This window comes from Scylla paramamosain, chromosome 6 (genome assembly GCF_035594125.1).
Source record: "Scylla paramamosain isolate STU-SP2022 chromosome 6, ASM3559412v1, whole genome shotgun sequence".
Lineage (NCBI taxonomy): Eukaryota > Metazoa > Arthropoda > Malacostraca > Decapoda > Portunidae > Scylla > Scylla paramamosain.
The window spans coordinates 22,167,786-22,181,996 of NC_087156.1; the positions used below are offsets into that span (position 1 = coordinate 22,167,786).

Genomic DNA, 14,211 nt, shown 5'->3' on the forward strand with positions numbered 1-14,211 from the left:
TTTATCAACATCCTGAAGTACTAATTAAAGAATTTGTCTTCATGGTCACTCAACTTGGGATACAATGTTATGAATATCCCATGGGTTAGTTTGTCACATAGAAAAGAGTGAATCCAGTGTTGTCTTTATCTTTTCTTACGCCATGTCCATTGCCGATGCAGGAACCAAACACATGCTGGCTCTTTCACATACATGCTAAGACTACAGTGGCATAACTCATGATTCCAGCCAAGGTCAGTGGCACAGCTCCTGCTTGGTGAAACCATCTCTTGTGGAAAGCTTCCATGATTTGAACAGGGTCTAAGACCATGAGGGAGGATACACAAGAGTGAAGATCATTATTAGGAAATCATTAGCAATTAAGATGACTAGGCATCCATATGCTGCAGTGGTACATAAAATATGTTTGAAGTAAATGGTGGTGATGGCAGTGGCAGTGTAAGTAGTCAGGATATTACAAGTACTCTAAGGATTCTATTTTTGGGCCTCAGATGTATAGTTACCTGAAGTTTTCCTGGGATCATTTGACTTATGGAAGCATAATAATTACATACATTGCTAATCAGTATTAGTAGCCTTTATACACAATATAAATGACTACAAAAAGATAAGCTTTAATTAAGTTCTGTTATTAATTTTTACAAAAAAGAATAATTGCTTTCAGCCTGATCCCAAGTGAAGTTTTTAGATACCAAAATATTTATTAATGTTTTGAAGAGCCAATCTTTACAAAAATTATGTGGTCACCTTTGTTTCGATATAAATATAATTAAGAGGATGATTAAAGGAAACAATGGAAATAAGTGAAATTAAAATATTAGTATTTGAATATAATTACATGATGGAAAAGAACGTAATTTAGGTCCCTCTTTCATTGGCATACCTCAAAATACAAAAGTAGCGGCACAGTGTTATCAGCACCTGTTTGAAAGGATATGTGAAAAATATAATACAGATCTCTAAAATAAGTAAAATTTGAGAATGTAAGTGACCTATGTTTAGTTCCTGGCTTAGTTACTCCAAGAAGAGAGAATCTGCAATAATACTGCGTTTACTTTCTCCAGCAACATTCGATTCCAAATGGACACAAGGAGCTGTAATGAGAGGAGGCACTTCATCAACACCATAAGTCTCTGCATCACTACTATGAACACAGATGTTGTGAAGAATACAACAAGCTTTGATAGCAATGCTACACTGTGCAAGATGCTGCATCTGAAGTAACTTTAAGCGATTGTACCTTGCCTTCAATACGCCCACTGCTTTAGAAACTGTCAACAAGGCTGATGAGTGTTGCCTGTTGTACTCTCGCTCTTTGTGTTTCAAATGACCATCATCTGCATATGGGGTCATCACATATTCAGACAGAGGGAACCCAGCATCAGCTATGATATGGAAAGGATACACCTTGCCTCCTATGTGGAAGTCACAAGGAAGCAGAGAATCAGGATCCTCTTGAAATGCTTTGTGCAGCTCACACCTCTTGAACACATCAGAATTGTCAAAGGCTCCAGGGTGTCCGACATTGACATATGTAAATTTGTACTTATTGTCACAAACTGCTAACAGAGTAGTGCAATACATGGTATTTTCCTTCATGTATTCATCTGGTTCCTGAACATCTTTGGGCTTGTTAATTGGTATGTGAAAGGCATCCATAGCACCAAGCGTTCCTGGAAAACCAACCTCTTCAAATCCTTGTATGGTTCCTCTTATGGCATTGCCAACAGGCCATCTGATGTGGTTTTCAAGATTACCTGAGACAAGACTGCAGAATGTATGCAGTGAAGTGCAGATAACAGACTTACTGGTTTGAAATCTCTCAGCAATCATTCCGTAAGATTCCTGGCTGGACAACACTCGTAAGCTAGCCAACACAACATTTTCTAGAGGCAGCTTGGACCCTCTTTCATATGGGTAGTGAGGCTGAAGTTCATTGAGCAGTCCCTGAAAAAGACCACAGCATGTATGATTATCTTCTGAAATGAGAATTATTGTAACTGTAATGGTTTAACATTTTTTTTTAATTCAGTGCAAGTTGCTGCTGAAACCATCTGTGTACTATATGGATACTTTCTGGTACAGATCTCGCAACAGATTCAATATAGTTATGTGTGGTACATGCTTGGGAATAATACATGTTTATGAGGTTATACTTTTGTTGATCTGCTACTACTAATGGTTCTTCTGTAAATGCAGAGGTTATCAGTAGCTTGGTTTCAATCTTCAGAATCTGGGACACCAAAGTTTGTGTTAAAGTGGCCTGAGGCATCTCTAACCAACAGACTATGCTTTGTAATCCTTTAGTGGACTCAAGCGAAGTATCTCTTCTGCTTTTGCAATAATGGCCTATTGGTGTGTATGTGGAATTTGCTTTGAATTATGCTCTAAACACTGAGAAGGAAATATATGGTATGAGGAGGGGATGAAAACAAACAAGCAATAACTAGGAAAGGCAAGAATTCATAATCAAAAGATGATCAACTTGCCACACTCATTTTAACATCATTTACTGATTTCCTTCAATTTTTGAAGAAAAATCTTTTTGTATATATCTAAATTACACATAAACAATGATGGGAAATCTTCAAACCTCTACTTGGGTGCGAGTCATGCCAAAGTGAGTGTTAAAGTCGCTGAGATTGTAGAATGCCATCATCCCGCCTTTCTGGAGATAGTCTTCGGCACACCTTCCACCTCTTGAAAAGAAAAATAATTATCTCTCTTTGATGCTAACAAGACCAAAATAATACTGTATATTACTATACAGATACTGAAAGCACCAGTTTATCAGCACATTAGTCTTGTAAGACATTGTCTTTAGTTAATTTCATTATTTTGCATGTGGGTAACAAAGAATACATGTAATGACAATCAAGACCTTTTCCTTTCTGTTAATATGTTTTACTTTCTATAAATATTGTCACTGTTCAATATTCTCCCCTTTTTATATGCTTATTCTAGCTTGGCCCCTAATCACCTATTTAAGGAACATATCTCCAATAAGTGAGACAGCACTTTTAAATAAGGTAAAAACAAAAACAAAGTCTCATAACTGTCATTCTGTAACTTATCTTGAAACTTTCAGTCTGTTGCATCTCTTGCCATCTGTTGCTATTTTATTTATTTATTTATTTTTTATTAATTTTCTGAATTTACAAACTGCATGTGTGCCTCCTCCTGTAGCCACTCATTATAAGACTTTACTCACATTTTCATTGTGATAACTTATATTGATATCTGCATCCCCTGTGCTTATAAACTTTGGGACACAGCCCTGTTCTCTTTCTACATTATTAAGACACACTTACTTTCTGCGTCTTTTTGCTGCTTTTGGCTCCCTCATGACGGCAGCTTTGTGTTCATCCATATGGGCAGTAGTATCTACCTGTTGTGGTCTGGATGTTTTCAGATATCTGTAAATATGATTCGTGATAGTAAGTTAACATAGTATGATGGACTCTAGCAGTGGCAATTAATTTCACACTGTAATTATTATTTCATTTTGGATTATCTTACCAATAGCAGCTCCTCATGGAACAGCTAAATTATGTACATATGGTGATGAATACTCACTGTACAACATGTGTATGGGGGTTCTGTTTTGGGGTCTAGGGAGGACAAAGCCTCCCAGGTTAGGTTAGTCTCCTTAGGTGGGGTCAAGGGGGGTTAGGTTAAGTTAGGTTAAGCTAGAAATTTCCAGTTTTCAAAATTGTATGGCATCTCATCCTTACATGTTTTCATGAATGTCCAAACTTGGTGTAATTTTGCTCCTCCCACCCTAAAACCCTGCTTTCCCACCAGGTCCCCAAACTTGTTGGGGAAGAGAAAAAGAAGATAGGATGTATTGTGTTAAACAGTAATTTTGCAAGTTAGGATAGTGTAAAACTGGATATAGGGGGCAAAGCACCAAAATTAGTGAGACTCCAATAGGTTAGGATAGCATAGGGGGGGCAGAAACTCCCTGTTTGCAGACCATTGTTTAGGAATTTCCCCAAAAGCAGGATTTTCTCCTGAGACTCATGAGGTTTTCCAAATTTAGCCTATTTTGGCCTCCCCCTCCCGAAAATGCTGCTTGTTTGCCCTGGAGAGGGGCACTAGGCACCTGCTGAAACATTAATTATTCCCACTGAGGTCTAAAGCACTGGATTAGGGGGTGCTGTTAATTTATCATTAAACCCAGTTGTGACCTCACTGAATGTTTCCCTTTGTGTCTCACAACACAAGGAGGCAGTCACAGCCTGCCCTCCAAAAACAACTCTCTTCCTTCATGCAAAACTACAAGCACCTAATTACACATGTACCCTTCACTCAAAATTCAAAATTATCATGGCGACTCCTATACCAGCCTCGGAGTTCTCATCTGGGGAGGGGACCACAAATGTCCCCAGGTCAGACTGCTCTTCTGGTATCGACCCTAAATGTCTTGACAACCCCCTTAACTTTTCTTCATTAACTTCTGCAACATTTGCGGTCTTATATCTAATTTTCAATCTGTAGAACACCACCTCTCCTCTACTAAACCTCATCTTTTCCTCACTGAAACACAGGTGTCTGAAGCAACTGACAGTAGTCCCTTTTCTGTTCCCTCCTACTTTCTCTATCGTCATTTTCATTCCAAAGCTGGATGCTCCATCTATGTGCACAAAGACTTAACTTGCTCTCATGCCCATGCTCTTGAATCTTCCTAATTTTCCACCATCTGGCTATGACTACAGTCACTCTCAAACTAAATTTATCTTTGCTGTATACCTCTCACCTAATTCCTCTGATTATAAGAAATTCTTTGACTACTTAACTTTCAAAGTGGAGCACATTCTCTCTTTCCTTTTGTGGAGATCTCCATTCTTGGAGACTTCAATGTTCACTACCAGCTTTGGCTTTCCTCTCCCTTCACTGACCATCCTGGTGAACTAGCCTTTAACTTTGCTATCCTCCATGAACTAGAGCAACTGGTACAACACCCTACTTGTATTCCTGACCATCTTGGAGGTACACCTAACATTCTTGACCTTTTCCTAACCTCTAATCCTTCTGCTTTTGCTGTTACCCTCTCTTCTCTGTTGGGCTCCTCCAATCACAGTCTCATATCTGTATCATGTCTTATGCTCCAATTCCTCCTCAGGATCCCCCTAGGCAGAGGTGCCTCGGGCATGTTGCCTCTGCTATTTGGGGGGACCTGAGGAGGTATTTTGCTAATTTTTCTTGGAATGATTAATGATTCCATGTCAGAGACCCGTCTCTGTGTGCCAAGCACATAACAGAGGTGATAGTGTCTGGCATAGAGGCATACATTCCTGATCCTTTTCCTCAACTTAAACCTTCCAAACCTTGGTTTAACACAGCCTGTTCTCGTGCTACACATGATATAGAGGTGGCCCACAAAAGGTACTTGAGCCTTCCATCACCAGAATCTCATGCACTTTATATTTCTGTCTGGAACCATGCCAAGTCTGTTCTCCAACTAGCCAAAAACTTCATTAATAGAAAGTGTCAAAATCTTTCAAGATTTTGGTGACTTTCTGTCACCTAATCAAAAACATCTCTAATGACTTTGCTTCTTCTTCTTTCCCTCCTTTATTTTAACCAGATGGCACCACTATCACATTTATCTCTAAAGTTAAAGACTTCACTCAAACCTTTGCTAAAAACTCTACCTTGGGCAATTCAGGGCTTGTTCCTCCCTCTCCTCCACCCTCTGACTACTTCATACTACCTATTAAAATTCTTCACAGTGATTTTTCCATACCCTTGCTGGCCTAAACTCTCGGAAGGCTTATGGATCTGATGGGGTCCCTCCTATTGTTCTCCGAAACTGTGCCTCCGTGCTTACATTTTGCCTAGTCAAACTCTTTCAACTCTGTCAACATTAACATCTCAGGGTTCTGTCCTGTAACTCACTCTCTTCCTATTATTCATCAATGATCTTCTAAACCAAACTTCTTGTCCTATCCACTCCTACGCTGGTGATACCACTCTGCACTTTTCCACGTCTTTTTGTAGATGTCTAACCCTTCAAGAAGTAAACAGTTCACACAGGGAAGCCACAGAATGCCTGATTTCTGATCTCTCTAAAATTTCTGATTGGGGCAGAGCAAACTTGGTATTGCTCAATGCCTCAAGAGCTCAATTCCTCCACCTATCAACTTGATGCAACCTTCCAGACAACTATCCCCTCTTTTTCAATGGCACTCAACTGTCCCCTCTTCTACACTGAACATCCTCAGGTTGTCTATTTTTCTTACAATCTAAACTGGAAACTTTGCATCTCACCTATAACTAAAACAGCTTCTATAAAGTTAGGCATTCTGAGATGTCTCTGCCAGCTTTTCTCACCCCCCCCCCCCCCCCCGCCACACAGCTACTAACTCTGTACAGGGGCCTTATCTGTCCATGTATGGAGTATGCTTCACATGTCTGGGGTGGTTTCACTCATATCACTCTTCTAGACAGGGTGGAATCAAAAGCTTTTCTTCTCATTAACTCTTCTCTTCTGACTCGTCAGCATCTTTCTCATCGCTGGATTGTTGAATTTCTTGTTATCTTCTGCTATTTTCATGCTAACTGCTCTTCTGATCTTGTTAACTGCATGCCTCCCTTCCTCCCATGGCCTCACTGCACAAGACTTTCTTCTTTCTCACCCTTATTCTGTCCACCTCTCTAATGCAAGAGTTAACCAGTATTCTCAATCATTCATCCCTTTCTCTGGTAAACTCTGGAACTCCCTGCCTGCTTCTGTATTTCCACTTTCCTATGACTTGAACTCCTTGAAGAGGGAGGATTCAAGACACTTATACTTCAATTTTTGACTACTGCTTCGGACCTTATTCAGGGACCGACATCTGTGTGATTTTTTTTTTTTTATTGGATTTTTGGTGCCCTTGGCCGGTGTCCCTCCTACATAAAAAAAAAAAATTGAATACATAAGGAGCCACTATTGGTAAGATTTACCGTTATTTCCTGTTTTTTTTTTTTTTCTTTTAGTCCTCTGTTGTTGCTTGATTGGCTTGTGAGTCCAAGCCAATGGATATGTTTTTGGGCAACATTCAATACTTCTCTTAGACAATGTGAAATTTTGCCACATTTGTGAGATGACCTTGAAAACTGTAGCATATATCTTTTACATGGTTTACATGTACAAATGGAGGGAGAAAAAAAAAAAGGTACGTATCTCAAATCGAAAAAGCATTTTATTTTGTCAATAAACATGCAGTCTCAATATTAGTTGTAATACATCATCTTATTAGTCTTTCACAAGTTTTTTTGTACATCTTTACCACTAGAATCATGGATATGAGAATGCAGGGAGTGGAGGGCGAGGCTGCATGATGTTGCTCCTCCTATAAGGGCAGCTCAAGGTTTCGTCTCGACGCTTGTTGTCATACATACCTCACATTTTCCTTCTTGAACTGTTTAAGATGACGCAATGCAACCTGAGCTCTATTATTGGCAGCTTCTTCTTCAGCCAGGAAAAATGCAATGAATACCTTCTCCACTGCTCGCGATGCCATGACAACCACGTGGACTGTTTGTTTACATTACTGAGCTGTTTCTATCTGACAGCTGTTCAGGAGCTAGACGGTATTTGTCTTTCCAACGACTCGCATCTATTGGAGTTGGTATTCTCTACTCTCTTAGAAGTCCAATTTTGATGATTTTTTTTTTAATAACTTTGTAATGCAGATAAACTTAGGTTTGCAAGGTACATTATTGCTGGCGTTTTCCGTATATGTTTGCTGTAACAGTAATATTTTCTGATGCCATTGTAGTCTGAACGATATGGTTGTAATTTTTCTCTGTATTCTTAATGTTGATCTCACTTTGATCACTTTGTTGTCAACTTTCGGTGCCTTTTCCACCAGCACGGTGCCAGGAAGTCTGTACGGAAGCCTGCCATTAACATAAATTGCGTAGATGGCCAGGTGGGTCTTACCAAGCCATAATGTTTCTCACATTTTCTTCCTCAATTTTATGAATTATGATGTGAAATTTCTTTCAGCATTTTTTTCCTTCTTGCATTTTTTTTTTTTTTTTATGTGGCCTCACAGTAATTAAGATTTAACGAGCACATAGAGAGGCGAGGTTTCGTCTGATAACTTTGGCTGTTTCAATATGCCTCTTTTTTTTGGTCAGGGGCAAGGAATATACAGAGATTGGTCGGGGGAGGTGCTTGGGAACAAGACATAATCAATGAAATGAGCTCTTTGGTGCAGTGAAATATGAACATAGATATTGTATAGCAACGCACTGGATTCATATGCTTATAAAATAGTTATGAAATATCCACCATCTAAATCTGGGCCCGGGTGCATTTTTCTGTTTTCAACTGCAGTCCTTGGATCACCTGAAGATCCGCCACCCCAGCCGCACTCGGGGTGGCAGATCTTCAGGTGAGACAATCTGGGGTGGCGGATCTTCAGGTGATCCCATACTTTTAATGAAGTAAACTTTTTTCTGCATTTTTTATATCCACTCAGTTTTTTAATGCGTTCATGTTGTTAGGTTAGGTTAGGTTAGGTTAGGTTAGGCTAACCTAACCTAACCTAACCAAGTGAGAGAGTCTGGGGTGGCGGATCTTCAGGTGAGACAATCTGGGGTGGCGGATCTTCAGGTGAGACAATCTGGGGTGGCGAATCTTCAGGTGATCCCTGTGGGGTGGCGGATCTTCAGGTGATCCCAGTCCTTGTAAGATATATATTTTTCTTTTTATTAGAAGCGGTTATTTTCAATACAGCGATATTTGATGTTTTATCATGTGTTTTCGTAAAAATAAACTGGAATAGGGAAAGAGCTTTAATTGTTGATAGGTCAGAATTTTAACGTTGAAAATTTGTCTTAGTGTAGTTGCTGAAGTAGTCATATACTGTATCAGACAGATACTACCTTTGCTTATTGCATTCATAATTGCTCTGTAGTTCATCTGTCCATTTCTCAATATTTGCTAAATTTATAGCATGATTTTTTTCTTGACTTCATGACATTTTTTTTTAGGCAACTGCATTTCAACTCAAGAAGGGTGTAGTGTGGTTAATGTTCCTATGATGGATTTCCTTTTGTTAACAGGGGCTCGTCTATACCTGCTCCACATTCAGAATTAGTTGAGCATTCAAGTCCTAAGATGAGAAGGCTCAAGTGTGTCCTCTGCCCTTGGAACCAAGCACCCTCCCGCTCTGGTAAGTGCTGAGCAACTCAATGAAGGACCATCAATAGTTCAGGTTCAAGGATCACCGGCGTGCTGTTGTCGCCTCTACAACTGTCAAACTAACCTCTGTTCCACCCACCCGCGCTATTTCTTGAGAGATGATAATTTGCTCAACTCATCATTCCCTTCATTATAGTTCATTATAGTTGCTTGCATATTCTATCCACTGTTCATATGTTCACTTGTGTTGCTATTACCGTTCAAAATCTGACCTTTGAAATACGAATAAGAACTTCATTTTTCTTCTGTCTTTGTAAATACTGATTTACTTTATCATAATTTCCTTTGCTTGACTGTGTATATGTGTTGGGATGTATGTGCATATGTGTGGCTTGTGGAGAAAAAGGCTCGCGGGCAGGCAGGACACTGACTCATGGAGAGTTGGGGTACCCGGCATTCTTGAAAATCACAATGACTTACTCAAGCCTGTTAAAACTAATTGAGCTATGACGTCAAAACGCTTCACAAACCGATCCTGGCATCGCTGGAAACTACGTCACAAAGACGTGTACAGCCTGTAAGAAGGGCGAGATTTGCATGGTAAGAATCGCTGCATGTTGAGAATGTATATTAGGAAGTGGTTATTTTTCTCGCTGTTTGTTTTATGATTCATCGGCCCTCGCCCATAATAAAGGCAAAAGGGCGTTTAACTATAACGATTTGACTGGTCGCAACCGGTGACAACTGGTGGCAGTGTGTTCAACTTACGCCACTTCAGACTGGTGGCGACCGGTCAAAAGCGATAGCAGCTTCAGAGTGCATTTTGTCAGGGTAGCGCGGAGCACCATGTACAGTTGTCAAAGTCCAAGCGCAAAGCCAGCAATGAAAATAAATGAATAAATGGATAAATAAATAAATGATAATAATAGATTAATAAAAATAAATTAATTAAATTAAATTAATTAATCAACTAATTAATTAATTAGGAAAATATGATAAATATAAACAAATAAATAAAAAAATACATAAATAAATAAATTAATTAAATAAAGAAATATAACACTGATGTAATTATACAGTATATACTTTATACAACGGCAGCCACGTGTGCGTAATAGTCTGATCCGCTTCCCTTATTTTGTTCTTAAATGTTGTTGTTGTTGGTGGTGGTGGTGATGGTGGTGGTGGGTGGTGCTGCTGCTATTGTTAGTGGTTATTGTTGTTGTTGATGGTGGTGGTGGTGGTGGTGGTGGTGGTGGTGGGTGGTGGTGGTGCTGCTATTGTTAGTGGTTATTGTTGTTATTGTTATTGTTGATGGTGGTGGTGGTGGTGGGTGGTGGTGGTGCTGCTATTGTTAGTGGTTATTATTGTTGTTGTTGTTGTTGTTGTTGTTGTTGTTGTTGTTGTTGTTGTTGTTGTTGTTGTTGTTGTTGTTGTTGTTGTTGCTGCTGCTGCAGCTGAAGCAACAGCAGCAACAGTAACAATAATATTATTAGTAATGATAGAAATACATGGTTACAACAACAACAACAACAACAACAACAGCAACAACAACAACAACAACAATAGTCATGACAAAAATGTTATGAATGGTCATTATAATACTTCTACCTGTCAGGGTGATCGATCGTCTTGGTAATTATAGCAAACTTTTATTTATTTACGTTTTTTTTTTTTTTTTTCCTTGAGTGCCTTTCTGCCCACCTTTCCTGCTCGCCACAGTATGCTTAGTTTATAGTGAGGTGGCGGGTGGCGAGGAAGAGCCTTGAGAGTGCCGTGCTTGCTGCGGTCACTCGGGCAATAATGTAGAGAGAGGCGAGCAGTCCGTGCAGGGGATTATTGTGCCTTCACTGATTGATTGCCTGGGTGTTTTTTGCTCGCTAATGGAGCACAACATCCAGTGTATAAAAATAAAATGAAATTATATAGTATAGATACCAAACAATTAATAAGGTAGAAAAAGAGAGAGACTAAAAAAGGGTAGTCAGCTCAAGAAAATGTGAATCTTTTCCACACACATCAGCCAAGGGCAGCCATGTTTAACACAGCATGTGCTTCACACCAGCTACTCCACGTTAGCCTGCTTCGCCTCATACGAGCCTAGCTTTTCACTATTCATGCTTCACACTTGCTGTATTTCCTTCTTGCACAAACAGTGATTCACACTATTGGCAATTCACACTACTTGTGCCTCACACTTACTGCGCTTCACAGTACGTAGTTGTCACATTAGTTGTACTTGACTAAGTGCGCCTCGCATAAGCCATGCTTCACACTAGGTGGTTTTCACTCTTGCCGCGGTTCACAATGCTTGTGCTTCACACAGGCCTTCATTCACATTAGTTATGCTTCAAACCAGCAGCGTTTCACAGTAGACTTGCTTCACACTAGTTGTGCTGCACACTTGTTTTGGTTGACACTAGGTGTCCTTCACGCTAGCTTTGTTTCACACTAACCGTGTTTCACACTAGCCGTGTTTCGCGTTGGCACAATAGGGACCAGTAAATTCTCAATGAATAACTCAAATACTTGTAATAAAACCTGAACATCATTTCTTTAAGTTCGTTTTCCGGCTGAATTTCATATATTAATAGGTATTTGAAGTTGTTTTTACTATTATTGTTTATTCAGTAAGGACATTCTTTGCATTACGAAATCTTCCTCCCCCCCGAATAAAGATTTTCTTTTCCGAAATGTCCACGTGAAACTAAAAGGATATTACTGTGTAGATTGTAGACTGTCAGCAGGAGTACGTACCTTTGTTTACCTTTGTTTACTTTCTCTGTGGCAAAGTGTATGTGACAGCCTGGTGGGGTCCAGGTAGCGCGAGGAGCCCTCATTATGAAACCCAACGGTCGCCGATCCGCTTCGATCACAAAAACAGAAAAGGAAAAAAAAAAAATAAAAAAGAAACATGATTCCTTTCAGAAACCAGTCGTGGAGTGACCTTGTTGTTATGCAATATGCCAAAAGGATCCTACAGCGTTTTTCTGTAGAATGTTTCTGTTTGGCTCGGTATAAACACTCGCATGGAGGAAGGGTTGTCTGAACAGTAAAGCATTTGTGTTCTGATAGTAACACGAGAGAGAGAGAGAGAGAGAGAGAGAGAGAGAGAGAGAAAGAGAGAGAGAGAGAGAGAGAGAGAGAGAGAGAGAGTTTCACATCTTTAGAAGATTTATCATCATAAATTTTTTAGGGCTGTAAAGCATGTCTTTTGCTTGAATCTTATTGTTAATGCATGCTGTGTTGGCAGTGTCGTTGAGTGTGGCGCCCCTCTGATGCGGAGCCAACAAACGCGGAGTGAGGCGAACCAGAAAGCTTACCGGCTCACCGGTTTCATTCACGACAGAACAAGTGTTATGAACTCAGAGGAAACTCAATACACAAAGTAATGCCCATAATAGTTTATGCAGTACAAAATCTGAGTAAATAATGGATTATCACAAAGCTTTCCTTATGCACCCAAAAACAAAAAAACAATAATAACAATATAAAGAACATCACAAGTGTTCCTATCACATCAAATATGTTTAAACTTAAAGTACTAAAGAGTTCCATCAAATGAAACATTAAGCATGTGTATCTGTGTACGATAAGACTTCCCTGTCACTGTAAACACAACAATTACACAATGCATCCTTTCATGAAGGCAACTAGCACACTCTCGCACGTCACAGCACGCGGGAGGAAAGAAATGTACAGGCAAAAATTTGAGTCGCTAAATGAAGGCAACAAGTGACTCGGGACAATATTGGCAAACATACTTGTCAGGTACTAGAGTAACTACACATTCCTGCATGTGGTGGGAGGCGAGGCTCAGGGTAGCACTTATAGCATTTACGGGTGACTGAAGTGTCCTGTGTGCATTTTAGCGGTTACACCTGATGAAAATTGTAATTTTACTCTTTCCTAAGTGTCTCGTAAAGGTTGTAAGTTAGCCAGGAACACTCTTGCAAAACAATTATCTTGAAAACATGATCCCTGGCTTGGGTATGAATATGAACCCCGACCAACTGCTTGTACTTATAAGGACATTTCTGTCACAAAGTTCGTCCTCAGCGTGCCGTGAGGAGCCTCACGCACTTGGCAAAATTGCCCCGCCACAGGCAGGAAGGCAGAAGTGACAGAAACCTTCAACGAAACGCACATGATTTGTGTTCTGTTGCAGCTGACAACTAAAGGAGTTACTTTTGATTTTACCTTAAAACGGTAAACATTAGGTATTTAAAAGTCATTAAATGACTATACGTACTGTTTTGAGACAAAATAGCCTCAAATTTACATGTCAAGGATTAGTAACTCAGCACGCGAACACCTGCTGGCTGTATGAAGTGACACACGCAGGAGAGACACTTAAAGCTACAGTGGTGTGGAACAAGACGGTGTAGGGGGAGTGCCGGGTGGCTTGTTGCGTCCTTTGAGTGAACACTTTTCAGCCTCGCCTTCCCAGTCCTACAAAGGAGAAAGAGTATTTATATGAAGTGTTCATTTAATCGAGATATACATGGCGTGTGTCAACAGGTCCATAAAAAAAAAAAAAAAAAAACATCGAGCTAAAAATTCTGGTTGTTCTCTCTTTAGTGAGCCTTAAGTAAATTCTTTAATATTCTACGAGTATTTCATGTAATATTGTGCATGATGCGGTGAGTTTTTCGCCACACACACGAGTACTTACTGGCGACAGGTCTGCTGTCGAAACCATTGGGGCCAAAGGAGTGGGTACCGTAATTGGTGACACCTCTTATCCTCTGGCCAGGGAACTGTCTGTTGAAGCTAATCACTCTGGCCATCGCTGTCCCCAGCACCGCCATCACCACCAACAATACCTACAAGAAGCGAGAATGTTGATAATGTTAAGTGGAGACAGGCTTTCCATGTTGTCTTTCTTATGAAACACTCGAATACATTTTTCAACATATCTGTGAATACATGGAATATAATGAATGTTGCACTTACGATTTTCAGGTTCATTGTGGAGCTTTAGCACTTCTGTGACTGTATAGAGAAACAAAAAATACTCATTAACATTCAGTTGTAAGCAGTGTCAATAACCATATTTTAGAACATTT

The 14,211-nt window shown here is 39.8% G+C and overlaps 2 protein-coding genes and 1 long non-coding RNA gene across 6 annotated transcripts in view; 1 reads left to right on the plus strand and 2 right to left on the minus strand.

The window, feature by feature from the left end:
• The window catches only part of LOC135101411 (uncharacterized), a 65,628-nt gene that overhangs the window by 9,225 nt on the left and 42,192 nt on the right, over positions 1-14,211 (plus strand). For 2 of the 3 annotated variants that reach the window (XM_064005344.1, XM_064005342.1), the window contains 2 exons: positions 9,064-9,173; positions 12,396-13,581. In XM_064005344.1, coding sequence (XP_063861414.1) covers positions 9,064-9,098 — 35 coding nt within the window. In that variant the 3' untranslated portion in view covers positions 9,099-9,173; positions 12,396-13,581. Of the gene's footprint in view, positions 1-9,063; positions 9,174-12,395; positions 13,582-14,211 lie in introns of those variants that run through there. The other variant, XM_064005343.1, reaches the window with a different exon arrangement.
• LOC135101410 (uncharacterized) lies at positions 801-7,839 on the minus strand. 2 transcript variants are annotated; one of them, XM_064005340.1, is made up of 4 exons: positions 7,390-7,839; positions 3,312-3,416; positions 2,594-2,699; positions 801-1,947 (listed from the first exon to the last, which is right to left on the minus strand). In XM_064005340.1, the coding sequence occupies exons 1-4, from the start codon at positions 7,509-7,511 to the stop codon at positions 1,015-1,017; spliced, it is 1,266 nt and encodes a 421-aa protein (XP_063861410.1). In that variant the 5' UTR covers positions 7,512-7,839; the 3' UTR covers positions 801-1,014. The 2 variants fall into 2 exon arrangements, with proteins under 2 accessions (XP_063861410.1, XP_063861411.1); XM_064005341.1 differs by having other exon boundaries at positions 7,278-7,415.
• Positions 12,532-14,211, minus strand: part of LOC135101412 (uncharacterized) — a 2,081-nt gene continuing 401 nt past the window's right edge. The window contains exons 2-4 of the long non-coding RNA XR_010269264.1: positions 14,099-14,137; positions 13,818-13,968; positions 12,532-13,594 (exon numbers count right to left, since the gene is read on the minus strand). This is a non-coding gene — a long non-coding RNA (uncharacterized LOC135101412). The remainder of the gene's footprint in view (positions 13,595-13,817; positions 13,969-14,098; positions 14,138-14,211) is intronic.